This window comes from Choristoneura fumiferana, chromosome 4 (genome assembly GCF_025370935.1).
Source record: "Choristoneura fumiferana chromosome 4, NRCan_CFum_1, whole genome shotgun sequence".
NCBI classification, from domain to species: Eukaryota; Metazoa; Arthropoda; class Insecta; order Lepidoptera; family Tortricidae; genus Choristoneura; species Choristoneura fumiferana.
The window spans coordinates 2,095,764-2,113,370 of record NC_133475.1 but is presented as its reverse complement, the minus strand read 5'-3'; the positions used below and the strand labels follow the sequence as shown (position 1 = coordinate 2,113,370).

The following is a 17,607-nucleotide window of genomic DNA, read 5'->3' as shown; positions in this document are numbered from 1 at the left end:
ATGTAAAAGTGCAACTGTGTTAAATACTTGTGATTTAAGTCTACTTGTGATGTAAATCTACTTGTGATAATTTGCTCTGTGCTCGTTGAGTTTCATACCGGGTTCTGCTCAACGGTGTTTTTTCGAACCGGTGGTAGCAGATTTTTTTAACATCCACACTTAAATGCTTGTTCTTAAATGGAACAAGGATATTTTGACTTTGACTTTGAAATAATCTCTGCCATGCATATTGCTACCTGATCATTTGGTTTAGTCCATCAAAACACACAAGAAAACACTTGGGTATGTGTATGTGTTTTCTTTTTGACGTCTACGTGAACACGTATACCCATTTAAGATCAATTTAATTCATTCATTTCAATGATAATACGGTAATCATCCATTCATGATTTTTTTGATCACGCAATTCGTTTATGCGCCTGCGTAATGCATGTATTGTGATCTCGCTCGTTCTGGTCTGGTGCAGCATAATGTTTATTACCGGCTTTAGTGAATTATGAATTAATAAATAAACAATTGACTATCAGGCGAAGGTCTTAGACAAAATAGTAGCAAGGTAACCTAATCAGGGTGCATTAACTTTTGACGTATTTACTTCTATTCTACACGCTAATAAAACTTACTACAATAAGTTTTTGTTAAAAAATTAAAAAATTTAATGCAAGCTTTTTTGCTGATTGTACATTTTGTTGACACAAATTGACTGTACTTTCATTGTTATCCGAACTACATTTGCGTACCAAATTTAAAGTCGATGCCATTAACCGTTAGAGTTCCGTCCTGCGGAGACGATCTTGGCCGGACCACCAGATTTTCACTACCAGATTAATGTATTATCATTGGGGTTACATACTCGTAAACATGCCAAATTTTAAGTCAATCTGACTACTGGACGTGGGTCAAAATTCAGTTGGTTACATATTTATGTAGTTACATAGATACATTGCAAGATAAAGAAAAGCTTGTAAAATGTGAGATTGATAATGGTTTACACATGTTAAAATTAGATCATCAAATTTTCAGATTTACGACGTAGGTACGTTTTTATTTAAACTTAATAATAATAAACGAATTCTATAATTTTACACACACAAATACACACACACATAGGTAGTTTACTCACAAACTACCTATCGCATTTGGGTATAACATAAGTGGGATTACAACCAGACCTGAAACACCAGCATATCCAAAAACTGGGCACAAAGGGCTGATTACATAACACCCTTTTTTTCAGCAAAAACCCTCTGTCTCCTGCCGTCGAGTCAACATTGCCTGAACAAACAAAAGCTGCAATATTGATCTGCTGACATTGTCATCAATGCTGGCTGGAAACGCGAAGCACAAAATTGGCATACTGAATTTAAAAACAAATGTTGACGTGGAAATAGCCTTTGAAGTTTGCGCAGCTAAAAATTCGAGAGTAGAAATTGCTTGTCTATGGTGAGACGTGTTGTTTGAATTTGAACCTATGATAAAGCACGTGACCAAAAAGATGTTGGAGCAGGACAGACAATGTTCTATCCATGACTTTATAAGTAATAAAAAAGACTGCTTTTAAAAAACTTCAAATAAAAATAAAAAAGGAAAAAACAAGTCTAATCTAAGCGTTGTCGGTGTCGGGGGACCGCTAAGGTTAATACTTTAAAAAACAACATATTTAGTTTCATGTTAACCCCGACACCGACAACGCTTAGATAAAAAAATATTACTAGATACTTTATACTAAATTAACTTAGGCTAATTTTGCGGGAAATCAGCATAGTCCCCGCGGGATAGAGATAAACGAATTCTTCGCAGATGAAGTCGCGGGCAACAGCTAGGTAGCGCATAATTATTTTTTACTTTTTAATTGTCTTTTTAAGCGGCGTTTTTTTTCGGGCGTTTTTATTTTTATTTTTACTGGCGTTTTTTCTTAAAACCAGTTTTCACTGTCATTGATTATCACATCTATGGCTCTTGTAGGTCAAGATAACTTATTACTTAAGGCATGCAAACATCTCGACCAAGTCACAGTCAGCCAGTTACGTTAAAGAAGCGTTAAAGTCGACCACGTGGGAGGAATCAGTATCAACAACATCCTCTATTTGCATTCGAGTGTCATATTGCTTTTCAATTGTGTCTCTTAACCAGTTGACCAACAGTCTTCGATCGAGTTCAGTAACCGCATATTCTAAATCCTGTTTCACCACGTGGTAATAACATTTTTTTACAAACGAGTTGTTCCTCATAGTGTGTGTGAGATTCGTGTTTTGTCACACAGAGGCACGATTTTTATCTCTTTTTGGTTTAATACGTTGAACAGGGATGTCTGGCTTGTATCAGATTCAAGTAGAAAGGGTTCGTAAAATAAATCGGATAAGTGATAGTTTGTGTGAAGTTGTTGAAATGATTATGGATTCACGTGTAGCGGTCAAAGAACTGAGATAACTATTTGCGTGTTGCTATTACTTTAAAGGTTATTTTATTTGTATCCGGTACGCTTTTAGAAAATGTCTGTAGTGGATATCTGAGTCTAAACTTAGATTTTGTCTTATATTACTTTTCACTGGCGTTGTGTCGTTTACTGTGCTTCTAGTTTTTACTAGTATGTGTTTAGTTTTAAATGGGTCCCACTGAAAAACAGCGCCTTTGCTGCAGCATTGTGCTCAGTTTGGTCCAATTTATATTATTCAATGATCATTTGATTTTTATTTATTTTTCTTCTGATGTAGCTTTTCTTCTTTCAGAAGCCGTGGTGGCCTAGTGGTTTGACCTATCGCCTCTCAAGCAGAGGGTCATGGGTTCAAACCCCGGCTCGCACCTCTGAGTTTTTCGAAATTCATGTGCGGAATTACATTTGAAGTTTACCACGAGCTTTGCGGTGAAGGAAAACATCGTGAGGAAACCTGCACAAACCTGCGAAGCAATTCAATGGTGCGTGTGAAGTTCCCAATCCGCACTGTGCCCGCGTGGGACCTATGGCCCAAGCCCTCTTGTTCTGAGAGGAGGCCTGTGCCCAGCAGTGGGACATATATAGGCTGAGATGATGATGATGATGATGTAGCTTTCTTTGTAACGAATATGTAGAAACAAATGTCTCTCTCTCTCTAATATTCCAAAAGTCTACGTTTGATTCTGATGCCGTTCTTCATCACCACACAGTTTTTAAGCTAATTCGACGATGTTGAATGTGGCAGGCATCATCCCATCCTATCAAAAATCTAATACGAGTATGTTCCGAAAGCTGGTCTGGTGGGAAAACTATGACGTGGTCAAATAAATGGTAAAACTATCGAAGAAGATTGTCGATAGTCTGCGATAGTTATTCCATTACAACACAAATCTCACAAAAAAGCTTCAGCTATTTACCGGATAATCTTGTTTTCGATACCTATACTTCATTTACCCATCAAACTGACATATCACAGTCTAATAACAGTATATCGTCCACACACGCCAAGCGCGACGGATCGCAAGAAACTTTTATACATCACCCGTTATTTGGAGTTGCAACGGTACTACGATTTCACACTTCAAGGACCACGGGCGAAGTCTGTATGGAGACTATGTTTACTGGCTTTTATTTATCTAATTTAACTTTATTGCAAAATACACGATGCAGACTGAAAGCCTGATAACGTTTTGGCCATCAAGCTCATCAGAAGTAATGGGTGTTAGTTCAGAATCCTTTCGTTATTTTTAACCGACTTCAAAAAAAGGAGGAGGTTCGATGTTCGACTGTATGTATTTTTTTTTACTTTTTTTATGTTCACCGATTACTCCGCCAATTGTGGACCGATTTTCAAAATTATTTTTTGTTCGAAAGAGTATACTTTCGAGGTGGTCCTGAGGTTAGATCTTGACGTGGTGCCAAAGGGCACAACGTCAAGATATTCTAATGATGGTATCCTAGGGAAATTGAGGGCAACCTTAAAATTTTATGGGCACACCTATTTTTATCATCTAGTCAAGATTTACATTCAGAAAGTATCATTTGGTGAACTGGACCTGATGAAAAAGAAAGAAGACAGTAGATGACTAACGGAACTCGTCAAAGCTAAGTAATGAGAACAGACTCGTTTAAAAATACTTATGTCACAAAAGAAAAACTAAAATCGGCGGAAGTAACGCAGTCTTTGGATTGATATTGTTTGTTTTGTGATAATAAATGTTTTTTATTTCCTCGCGGTGGTCGTGAAAAGCACAATGTTTAGTCTCGACTAAAAGTGCAATAGATGAACTCGTAATTTATCGAAGGCCGACCAGAACTACAACAATATACTAGTCTGTTATATTTCTTTATCTGTTTAAGCTTTGTAATGCAGCAGCAATCTTCGTCGTATTACCTACCATTAGGAATTTTGTTTGGCTCGAAAAAAACGGGATATTTTTAGATTTTAGACCTTTGTTCAGTTAGTTTCAGATCAAGTTATCTAATTTTATTAGCTATTGTTGTTGTTTTAAAGATACAAATTTAAAGACGCGGCACATTCTTCTCGGCAATGATGGTCTTTCCGAAAGCGCTGGTAGTTTAAAAGTGACATGTAAAAGAGCCCTTAGCGGCCTACTTGCAGAATAAATGTTTTGATTTAGATTTTGAGCAGAGTAATGATAATTATTGAGCATCAAACAATAACAATATTTTGCTCACGTTCCAAACACAGGAACTATGCTCTCTAGTGATTAGTCTCATCCGGGCATAAGTGCCTATAGATGATTAATACAACGAATCATTATTGTAATTACTTTATCATTGACTGATTCAGCCAATAATATTTAAAAATCGTTTTATTAATACCTAGATATGTCGAGAATGTCAAACTTTTGATTTCGATAATAATTACTGAATCAAAAAAACGAACATTGAACAACGAATATTTTGTCCGATAAGTACATCGGACAAAATATTCATTTGCCCTCAGTATAAACTTTTAAAGTATGGGCTTTAAGTGGTCATTCAAGACAATAAAACTTGTTGTATCATGTTTTAGAATAAATATTTAGAGAATGCGAATGGTTGTCCATAGGAAGTTTTTTCCCCTGCCGCTGGAACAGAGTATACATGGTTTTCACGATTCTTCTCAATGTGTATGTTTTTGAAAATATATTATTATTAAATATTTATTTTGTCATTACCGATCTGTCCAGCTGTTTCAGCGTGAAATACATATAACAACACAATACACACACAATTGTTCAAAGGTTAACAAGAGACCCCTTTAAGGGATAAGTTCGCCTTTATACTTTGCTTTGTTAACTGTTATTTTCATATGTTTTATACAATAAAGAGTTATACAATACAATACAATATATACTCATAAGCTTAAGCAATTGTATTTGTATGATTATGGAAAACCAAGCAGCACAGTTCCACACATTTTACCCTTGACAACACCACCTCTAGGCAATCTACTTGAAGTAATGAAGACTTGACAACTGTTCTAGCATTAGATGTTAATCAAGCTTAAAGCCGAGTGCCGACAGCCTAATTATGGCCATTCAGATGTTGTGTCTGTTACAATTCTCACGCTTCTCATGGTTGAATCCGCACTAAGAATATTTTGGAGCATTGAATGAAGCCAAGGCCGAATTTCTATTCTGCCGAGAAAGTGAAATTTTATTTGAGAACAAAACATATTAAAATTTAACTATGACATTCGCTTTGGGTTTAAATTTTGAATACCAGTTCTTAGATTTCACTTAATTTGAATGCAGAAGTAAATGGAAATAAAGATGCGTGTAATTAATACCACAAGACTTAATCAATCATGACGATATAATATCACTAGGATTATCTCTACTTTTCGGTCACATTGCCCAATACATTGTTCATTGAATGTCGCTGAAACGTCGAAGTGATTGTACCAATATCGTCGTGATTAAATCTCGAGCTTTTTTATTTAAGTAGTCGATATAGATATAACATTAGTAAATACACAAGAAATAATAGCATCAGTTAGCTGAAAAAAAAACACTCATTGGAGCCGATTGATAAATAAATAATAATATATCTCTTAAAGGGATAAATTCATCTTCGAATATGTACCTACATATTTCAACGATTATCACTTGTGTTTATTTCTTTATTTTTTAACAATATAGTGTATACACATATTTAGGTACTTTATAACAAACAACTAATTTAAGAAACGAAACTAATTAACATAGTATACTTACATAAGAAAAACTACACGTACCTAACTAATGGAACAGGCAATTTAACGAAAATAAACCTTATGCAAAAGAGTTCAAAAACAAATGTGGAATGGCAAAAGAATCTTGTAACTTGTAACAGAACGAATAAATTGATAACCCTTCCTTGTAACCCGGTAATTAACAAAGAAATTTAATAATGGACGAAGCTTTACAATCAGTCTGATATTAAATTTGCTGTAAACTTTTAAAAATTCACTGGTTTCCGTTCATCAGGTTACTAGGTTGAATTTTTCGTTAGATATTGTCAATCGAGAAGTTCGTCGAGCAGATAATTTATGTTTTTTTTATGGTATAGGGGAAAACGAGCAGGTGGATCGCCTGATGGTAAGCGATTACCGTCGCCCATGGACACCTGCAACACCTGAAGAACCAATCCACTATCCAATTCCAATCCCAATTAACAATCTTAGGTAGGACATCCACTGTTGGACATAGGCATCTCACCATTATCAATTTTATCATAGAAAAAAAGCTACGTAGCTGAAAAAATTTGCTCAGTAAAACACGTGTCTCTGTGAGCTGTAGACCTTGTGAATTTACCGAAATAGATGACAGTCATGATATTTTTTACGATATCAATTTTCCAAGTACTGAATCAACTAAATATATAGGTATAGAATTTTATAAGACCTGCTCACAATTACCTATTTCACGAGAATTGGTTGAGGAATGCGGTCTGTAGAGGAGAACAGACAGCCAGACGAAATCGATGAAGTATGTAGCTCTTCATCAGTTTCGTGGTACACGGTTGGTAGCGAAGAAGCAAGGCAAATATATTATAGTTCAATGGTAAATCATAATTTTAACTCAAAACACAAACATTTCTAGAAACTTTGCAACCATATTTCGTAGGATATTGTTTCCACGCCAAAACTTTTAAGTCGAGTTTCATCATGAGCTCGTACAAGGCCCGTATTGTTTTAGTTCTGAATTCAAAATACATACAAGTTACGGTATAAGGCAAACTTTGTCTGGAATAGGCTGATATATTTTGTCTGCGTCAAAATTCGTATCAATAAATTTTTCCCACTCTTAAATAAAATAAAAAGGTAGTAAAAAGGTATAAAAAACCGGCCAAGTGCGAGTCGGACTCGCGCACGAAGGGTTCCGTACCATTATCTATACAACATTAGACATTAGCAAAAAAACAACAACTAAAGATTCTGTGAATATTTCAAGCGTCTACCTTTTGCCGTTATTAAATCAAGCAAAAACGGCAAACAATAACGTTTGTTGTATGGGAGCCCCCCTTAAATATTTTATTTTATTCTGTTTTTAGTATTTGTTGTTATAGCAGCCACAGTAATACATAATCTGTTACGACTCAAGAGATAGAGCCCTGCGAGAGACGGACGGACAGACAGACAGACAGGCAGCGAAGTCTCAGTAATAGGGTTCCGTTGGCACCCTTTGGGTACGGAACCCTAAAAGGTGACATTTAAAGAGCTCTTTGTGGCCTACTTGCAGAAACGTTTTGATTTTTGAGCATGGTCAACTTTAATTTTACTGGCAACTGATTGATGTTTCTTTTGTACTCTCTAGAATCCTAAACTTAATGCAATGGAACCTCGTTTCAGCTTAAAGGAGCTCCGACATAATCCCTTTGATCACTTTGTTTCCCTTTCTCTCCATCGGAACCAAAACACTAAGGAATATTTATGTTTCCGTCATAGTTGCCATGTGCCGTGTAACACTAGACATTGGACTTGGCAGTCTTGGATCTTAAAAATAGCAACACAGACATCTGTTTGTACGCAGTTGAATAATGCATTGTTTCCTAAAAGGGGTTGATCTTTCTCAAGTGGCTCAAAAACTTTCACTTTAATCGTTGTTTGAAATTTATCTTTTTCAGTTTAAAGTGTTTTTGAAACTTTAATTTCTACTTCTACGGTTTCTACGAGTATACCTACTTGGGTTTACCTTTTAACTTAATTATCTTTAGTTTTGTCTATATTTCAATAATTGTATATACCTATTCTTATTATTCTTGTTACTGATTTTTTCAATCCCTTGTAATTTATATATTTCTTCACAAACAGCATATTTTTTATCCAGATTATGAAGCCAAATTATCTTATACAAAGAATGTTTCGACTAAATTGAAAACTACGGACAAAGCAGAACCAAACTACTTACACAAATTTAACAGTCTATAAAAAATACTAGACATAAAAACCTTTACGCCTGATAAACATTCTAAGAGTACGAAGCTAAAAAGAATTGGCTGCGATCCAGAAGGTCACAACCTCTTGCCCTTTAGAAATGAAACTTCGTAACTTTTAGAACCTTTGCATACGATGATTTTGATACGCCGAAGAGTAATAGCTTTGCACATATGCAACACCATTGCTACAAGCTGTTATATACTAGTTAGCCTACATAATATATCAATGCTGGATATATACCTCTTGTAGATTGAGGGTTTGGGCTGTACGTTCCACGTGGGCTGTGCGGATTTTGAGCTTCAGACAGAGCTGAATGACTTCGGATGTTTACGCGAGTTAACTTGCATTGCAATGAGTTCCTTCACTCTAATGCTTGTGGCTAATTTCAAAAGTGATTTTACACAAAACTTCTTGGTTTGGCATTAATGCCAAACCAGCTAGGCCGCCATAGGTTCTTAAAATTAAAAATTATATCATTAAATACATTACCTGTTTATGTAGGTTACATTTGAGCTATGTGTCTTAGAATTAACTGAAGCCACGAATCGTATCGCGTTACGGATTAGCGGCAGACGTGAGATAATCGGCTGACCGTGACCTAGGAGCTACGTTCTGCGAATCAGCCGTAATGAACTGTAGGACAATTAGCACGGCTCAGGTTTCTTGAGGTAATGCGACATAAATGAGCGATTAATGACATGCGATATGATAAGACTAGGCAATTATGAAGGGAGCATCAAGTAATTATACACCTTGAATAGTTTGTGACAGTCGGTAGAGCCTTGTCGCGTGGAGGCTCGGCGTCATGTTTGATTTCATTTCTTTCAGCATAATAGTTAACGCCTTGTTCAAAAAAGAGGTTTTCTCTTAAAAATAATGAAATTTATTTATTTTTTGTTTACTGGAAATGAAGTAAATAAAAATTTCAGTGAGCTGATTTTAGTTAAGTACCAAGATTTTTCTGATTTCATTTCTTAATTTTATAAGCATTTATGGGATCAATGCTGATATAACCAAATTAATTTTTCATCATCCCATTATACATCTATATACGTCTCACTGCTGGGCACAGGCCTCCTCTGAGAAGTTACCATTTTAGTATCTACTTTTTAAACAGATAGAAATCAGCCTCTATAGATATGTATATGCAGCGTATTCCGCGTTTTGCGTTTCCCTGACTTATCAAACACAAACAATTTAACATGAAAGAAAAAGGCGAGCACTGTTAAAGAAAAGGTAGTATTAGGTATTTCAAACATTCCTCAACAAACAACAAAGAATTAAGATAAGCTCTTAGTCGGATTGAGAAGGAACATCAACTCTGACTGTAGTTTTGATTTATTTTTAATCATCACAGTTCCAGCTAGTGGTAGGTAGGAACTTTTGGTGAGTCCACTACATGTGTTGTTCTTACCACCACTATAATCTAAGAGGGAGGTTTGTTCACCAGTGGAAGTCTTCCAGCTGATGATGATGATGATTGCCACCAAGCATGGTTGCGCCGTTGTGCTCAAGTATGAAGTAGTAGGTGGTGTAGAAACTACAGTCACAAGAGGCTGCCTTAGCTTTCTAGATTTGAAGTACAATTCGTTCTCTCTGGTATTACCAGTGTCTAAAGGTACGCATCGATGCTTTACCTTACCTATCTTTTGCTTTCCTTCTTATCAAAAAATGCGGTTGTTTTGCATGGTAATTGGATGTTGCTCGTGTAAAACCCGATACTGTACAATTTTTTCCAGCTTGATGGATCGGTTCGTCTAATCGTGTTACTGCCAAATTGGATGCCACTTTTTCGTTGTTTTGGACAAACAGGAGCTTACGTGATATAAAACTGTTCAGCACTTTTATGATATTTATATCGCCGTCTGGTTTGTTTTTTTAAGGGATTGATTTTGTAACAGTACATAATTGAACCTTCACTTTATTCTATTTCAAGTTTGTCGACTTTGAAACGATATCATTGGGTCATGGTCTTTACGTTCATAGGTATGCTCAATGCCTTCAGGAACTTACAGAGCTTCAACTTCCTTCAAATCTTTGACAGTTGCAGAGTTCTAAATAAACATGAATGAAAAAAGAATGCTTTTAAGATCGAGAACAAGTCCAGTCCAGAATGGCTGCATCGTGGATCACTGAGCCCAATTAATTGCTCTCATTTCCAATAATATACTTTTTCAACCATGTTTAAGTACTCGAAACACAGCAACTGTTAAAGGTGTTAAGAAACTAGAAGCACTGTACTATCGGTACTATCTTATCTCTTAGGTTTATAGCCGTATGATTTCAAAAAAATCATAATCCTCTTTCCATCAAAAGCATGCGTAGAATTTCCTAAATTATAAAACAGACGAAAACGTTTCCAAGGCTCAGTGACAAAAACCCTTTAGACAGACGTCCCCAACTGACATTCCTTTTCATATGCTCCATATTAAATCCACGTTGATTGGACGTGACACCCCGACATTAATTAGTAACGTGTGTCAAAATTAACAGAGGGTAGCCTTACCTTTGCTGACAAGGATTGATGATCTGAAGGTATTTGCAATATTAAATCAAGCCTGGGTTACCTAGGACGTCGTCCTGAACCATAACAAAGTAAAGGAGAGTTCTAAGAATTAGTGACCCTATATCGTAAGGAGAAGGGTTGTGAATGAAGCAATGTAAACAAAGAGGGCTCCATTGTAACAGTTTACAGTTTAATTGATATTGCATTTGAAGATAAGTCTTAAGTAATTAGAAACTTAATGGAGTTTCTTTCCAGCGTTGATTAAAAACGTGTTGTATTAGAGTTGTTCTTCAAAGAAAAATCTTTCCTGTTTTTGAATTCATTTTGATTGACTAGAGATTTAAAATGAAAACTGAAACAAACGTATTGAAACAATACAATGACTTTTTATTGAATACCATAAATACTACTATATTATAATACTACTACTAAGAAGCACAGAAAACAAAGATACATAGAGACATTTTCCAAGTTTAGCTGTAGGCGGCTTTATCATTCATTCATTCAAATTCAAGAAATTTTTAAACCTAAAAAGTTAAAATGACTGATTGCAAATGATAATGTTAAACAAAATACAAATGTAATATCAAATAATAGCTTCAGACGAATAATGTGGAAAATGTAGTACGCATTGTTGAATCAAACAAACGTATGTCTGATAAAAGAAATAGCACTCAAACTACAATGTTAACAACAATGGAATACTCACATCGACGCTATACAAATATTTTTACAACTCATGGTGTTACGCAAATAGTTTATGAAGGACAAAAAACGGCCTTGATCTTGACTGTAATACCGCCTACTCTCGAATGTAAAAAGCGGTTATAGACGTTGCCATATTCTAATGCAAATTATATACGATTGTCGACAATGCTGCTGCTAAGCTGATTAATGAATGAAAGTTTAATTGGAATTATGTAATTAATTACGATGATTTAATGATATTATTTCAACATTATCTATCTAACTAATAGAATGGTGATCGAAGTTATTACCAAAAACGAATATAGGGTACTTATATGTGATACATAAGAAAATTTTAAAATGGCCTTATCATTATGATTGTGTACATGTTCTGCTAGTGATTATGAGGGTACCTATTTAATTTTTCGGTACAATTATTATATGTATACACAGTCAAATAAAACAAACAAATTTATACCTCATAAAGGGGCACATTGTCCAGTCCAACAATAGATTTGCAAATATTAAATACAGGTTTAGGTTTAGAGATGCTTTATTTACTCATAAGAACAATACAGTTCATTTAAAATGAGCTTACATAATATAATTCCTTAAAATTAAACATTTCAGCATGATCGTTGGAGATTTGTTGAAGTTACACAGTGTTATGAATATGTTGTTTCAATTTGGTTTTAAATTATACTGCGAGACTTCATTATAAATCCGAGCCCCTCATACATTATGCTACTTTTACCGTAGCCCGTTCGATTTTTTCGCATGTGTTCTCAAAACTGTGTTTGAATTTATTAATTATTGCTGAAGAGTATCTCACAATAGATGTGTCTTTATCACACTCTTGCTCACACTCAAGTGATGTGTCACTTGCAGTTTTTATTTACATGCTTGGTCAGAATTTTGCTGCCCATATTCTCACCCTGAGTCGATAATAATGTACCTATGCGATGGCATACGAGTATTATAATACTGACCTTGTTTAGTTAACGATAAATTTGCTTCCACGTAATTGGATTACAGTATTTCATTGTACCTTGCATAACATCAGCGAATTTTATAATGAAAATAATTTCACATTCAAATGCGTTATTGTTATTCAGTGTATTTGTTCTCTCCATGGGGATACGTAGATGCTGAAAATAGTCCTTTGACTCAGCGCAAGAATTAATGTAGCGAGACAAATAAAATACGTCTAAGATGAACATGGGTGTGGGTGGAAGCGTATACTTTTACTAGCACGAATTTCATTTGCCCGAATTTCACTTGCCATACCAACGTTCGCCATAAAATATATGGATTCAGGATTTTTTTAAATGTCGTCTTATATAATGCAGTAGGTTAGGTAACGTTCGATTTGTAGCATTCGGACATGGCGGATGTAGACAGTATCTAATTTTGGTATTTCTGGTTTCTTTGGCTAGTTGAAGTATAATTTTGATAGTGCAATGTTTTATGATTAACCTTAACAGTGAACAGTGGTCACAAAATTCTATATTGCTCTCGTGTCTGACAATTTTTAATGCGCAAGTTGTCTCCACGTGGTTTCTGGAATTTTACTATCAAGTTGCAAAAACTACAATCACCGTACAACGTCGCTCCCAAAGGGAGCTACTTTGACACTGGCGAAATTGTCCTAAAATAGTACAGAAGCCATATTTTAAATAAAATAAAAAATAAATAAATAGGTAACGTTAGTTTAATAATAATATCAACTCTGAAGAAAATACTATTTCAAAAATAAATTACTTCATGTATGACAAATGAAAATTATGGAAAACGGTACATTATGTCATATGAAATTCGGGCAAACGATAGAGAACCGTGTGGAAGACTAAGGGAAAACCGCCACACTATTCCTTAAAGAAACTCGTCATGAAGGTTCACTACTAATCCTCAATCGAAGGCCACAATCACTTTGTCAGAAATTTAGTGTCTTAGAAGAATTGAAGATGTACATATTTGCACTGATAAAAGTAAAACGACTGAAAGCCACGCAAAAGATTACAATCGTGAGGGATTATTAATTGGATTTGAAAAACTTTGGAATATTAGTAATGTATGTATATCTTCTATCACTAATAAATTTGAAAAAAAAACTGGGAATAAAACAGTATAAGAAAAGTAACATTCTGGCCCGGATAAAGAGATTTAATCAATTTTGTTATTGCGTTTAAAGTAAAATTCTATCTAAAACGATAAAAAAACACAGAGGTTACAATGGAAATCAAATAAATTTTATTATGTGATTATAACATAGTGATGAAAGTTTTATCAATGGTTTGAACAGGTGAGGTAATTGATGATAAACTTAAAATAATAAAACAATATCATTAAGAAGTTACGTTAATAATGATAACGGATTTAATAGTTAAGACAAATCTGTCATCTCCCAGGATAACAGGATCAAAGGAATTTGGGCACAAATTTGTGCCTCTGGGAGAGGACAGGTTAAATGACAAAAGATAAATTTGATACAAAGTAAACAAAAAATGCAAAGGAATTAGATACTTAATATTAGATAGCTTTCAGCAAAGGGACACGAATTAATATTAGGTATAATTTGACAAAAACATAAAATAATTGCAAATAACAGTAAGTAATTTCATGACATTTTATACTAATTAAGTCTTTCGTAAGCTGTAATTTTCAGTCATTGAAAACTGCTATAGAGGCGAAATAAAACAGTGTTTGTCTATACAGATCAGTGAATAAAGCCAAACAATTATTTTAATAACCTTAATTGATTGCAAACCTAGTACTGCGTGATTCTTGCTTGTTTGTGTCAATTCTGTTAAATGTCAAAATGTCATAGGTAATTTCATAGCATGCTGTAGGATCATTAAACTTAACTCTTTTACATTTTACATAACAGTAGGTGAATAAATACTTCCGTTTAAAGAACAATAGTAAACAAAAGGTTAACGTTTCAAACAGTTAATTAATTGGTGGTTTCATTTGTTTATGTTACGGTTCTTTTTAATTGAGTTGATTAAATTGAATTAAACGGTAAAGATATAGTTCACTAAAAAGCTTTAGTGCACAGTTAAATTAGATACCTAGACTTTGTGCTTATTGCGAGACTTCTGATTAAACTTTATTGATAGCGTTGAAACCAACAAGAAATCGTTTGAGGCTATCCCGCGCGGACGATGCTAATGCAGATTTTTTGTGGTCTCAAACTATTTTTGTTCAAAATTTCATCTGAATCTGTTCAGGGATTTAAGCATGAAGAGATAACAGCAACATACAGAAAAACAGGGTTTAATTAGTAGGAGAATTTAGTACGGAAAACAACAACAAAAAAATATTATTCTTTCCTCCCACATAGTTCCTCGTTTTTATTTGGAATATCTTCGTGCAAAAAAGTAATAACTGAGGTATTTCAGGCCTTACTTATTGCATTGCTACTAAGGAAAAAAAATATTCAATATCCGTGTCTCATTATGTTATTTAATAAATTGTCTAAGTATCTATTATAATGTCTACTAGCTTTTGCCCGCAACTTGGTTTGCCAAGAATTCTTTTATCGCTATCCCGCGGGAACTTTGCAATTTTCTAGGATAAAAACTATCCTATGTCTTTCCTAAGGTTTCAAATTAATTTCGAATTTATAATAGTACTAAGGAATAAGGATAAAGAAGTAAGGGCTCGTGACCATGATCGCTGCAATTTGGTCAAAACGTGTAGATTAATACAAGCAATATATCGTCATGGTTTAATTCCGAGTGTGGTACTTACCTATTACTTAATGAATATTTTTAGTAAATTCTTCCCTTTCACCAGGGCACGAATGGATATCAGATCCGATCCAATAAATAAAGAATTTAAAAACACAATAGTGTAAACACCGTACCTTTTGTGTTTACGTAGACAGCGCGTTACTCCTTGATTGATATAGTAGACCCAGGTAGGTCCCCCGTGAGTCAGAACTTTAAATGGACAAGTGAGGGGGTGTGTGTTGCAACACAATACAGCTTCACTCTAAACCTTAACTCCTCGCCATAAGAACGACCTTCGGACACCAAAAACGCCCTATTAGTAGGTACATCGCTTGTCATTATTTCTTCTCCATGTTTTCCTTAATCACCGCGCATTACTATAATTCCATTTTCTTAACAAGTACTCGTTTCTTGTTGCTGAAGATAATAAAATGTTAGTATAATCGTAAACAAAGAATAAATGGTTTGTTTGTTGAAGTTTTCAGTTTACGCAAGCTTGATTCGTTTCTACTCGAGCTACTTAACTAAACTATAATATAAACAGCAGAATATAAGCCATAGCGAAAAAGGTTATCTAAATCTAACACGAGTCATCTAAACGCCGTATCCTTAGAGACAGCGTGACTACGGTAAACAATAGATGGAGGAGCAAAACAAACAATGTGAACCAACCTTCTATAGCCACGACGTGGTCTCGGATCTGTTGGGCCAGCAGCGGGTCAGGAACCAACTCCACAAGGTCGTAAAGAGCGTATATAGAGGGATGCACGCTCTCAAAGCGCTGGATCTCCTGCCTGATGGACAGAGACGTGTTCAGACACGCCTGTGTATGCTGCCTGTTACACATAACGCCTTTTGAACTCAGCATTTGAAATCGAAACACCACAAATTTACACCGGCCGATGCATTCTCATTTCAACGCAAGCGAACGATACCGCACATCGCGATGAGAAACTTTCGACACACGCGATATTTTAATCCTTTACTTGTTTGTAGCACTGATTGTGATTAGAAACACTTGTCACAGTGATGATTATTGGTTAGAACTGTGATGTAAATAATGTAAACAACCAATCAACGTACGACGCACTGGCGGCGCGAATAATCAACCACCCCGGCGGCGGCCATTTACCAAACTGGCGTTCCGTCCGTGTGCGTCCGTGAGCGAGCTGTCACTTGCTGCGTTTTGATTACAGCGCCATCTACGAGAGGCGTGGTTTAGTTGTGCGAACAGCGATAGCTGATGTAGTTTCGAGGCTGACTTATAGATGGCGTGTTCAGGAGTTGTAATAATGAAGAGTTATTTCACGAATTTTTCAACAGTTTTATTATATGAACATTACGATTCAAATTAGAATGGTTTAGTTTTTTTTTATAATAGTGTTTTGTATTGAAAAGAATCGGTAAACTCACCTGTGAATACAAGCGGCCATACATTTTTGTGTTTGGCTAAGAAGGTGTAATGTTTGTTTTGTTTATCTGAATATTGAGTAAACACTATTTTTCCAAACTTATTATTATTTGTATTATGAATAATTTTAAATATTCTGTAGTAGGTATGTAAGATGAAACAAATAAATATTTTTGACCAGTGGCGCCACTGCCTACGTAAACGTTTAAAAACTTTTATTCAGATAATAATTAATGACCCTTTCATTGCATGGTCATTCTAATTCATTCATGATATTTCGACAGTTAAGTAAGCACTAAAATAGTTGTCACCAAAATAATGGCTATGTATTTTCAAATGGCGCGAAAATGCAATTCTTGTAAACACAAAACCCGTGCGTTGCGAGATTTCTACAAAAACTCAAATTCACTTTTGGACTAAGTATTCGCCAAGAATGACCATTTCCAAAATTCACTATAAAAAATTTTTAACTGACGGGTGTCCGGCCGATGATGATGATGATGATTAAAAAGGTGAATATCTATTTTTTTGACGTGCAGTAAGATGGTAGCCACAATAAAATGCTGATACGAGGGTAGCGGAGCCGCTTATCACGAAGCCGATTGCATCAAAAAGCCGACGGCAAATTTCAGTTTGGATGGCAAACGAGCAAGTGGGTCTCCTGATGATAAGAGATCACCACCGATAGACACTGCAAACCAGGGGATTGCAGATGCGTTGCCAACCTAGAGGCTAAGATGGGATACCTCAAGTGCCAGTAATTTCACCGGCTCAAAACACAACTGTGCAAGTTTCACGGCAGGATTAGCGAGCAAGATGGTGGTAGCAATCCGGGCGGACCTTGCACTAGGTCCTACCACCTGCAAAACCTGGTTACTAGTTATAGGGTTCATCTGTAAGTTTGCC

The 17,607-nt window shown here is 35.3% G+C and overlaps 1 protein-coding gene across 1 annotated transcript in view; it reads right to left on the bottom strand.

Annotated features, from left to right (window-relative positions):
• The window catches only part of LOC141427273 (centaurin-gamma-1A-like), a 205,294-nt gene extending 188,886 nt beyond the window's left edge, over positions 1-16,408 (bottom strand). The window contains exon 1 of the mRNA XM_074086561.1: positions 15,963-16,408. Coding sequence (XP_073942662.1) covers positions 15,963-16,158 — 196 coding nt within the window. The 5' untranslated portion in view covers positions 16,159-16,408. The remainder of the gene's footprint in view (positions 1-15,962) is intronic.
• Positions 16,409-17,607: the final 1,199 nt, after the last annotated feature.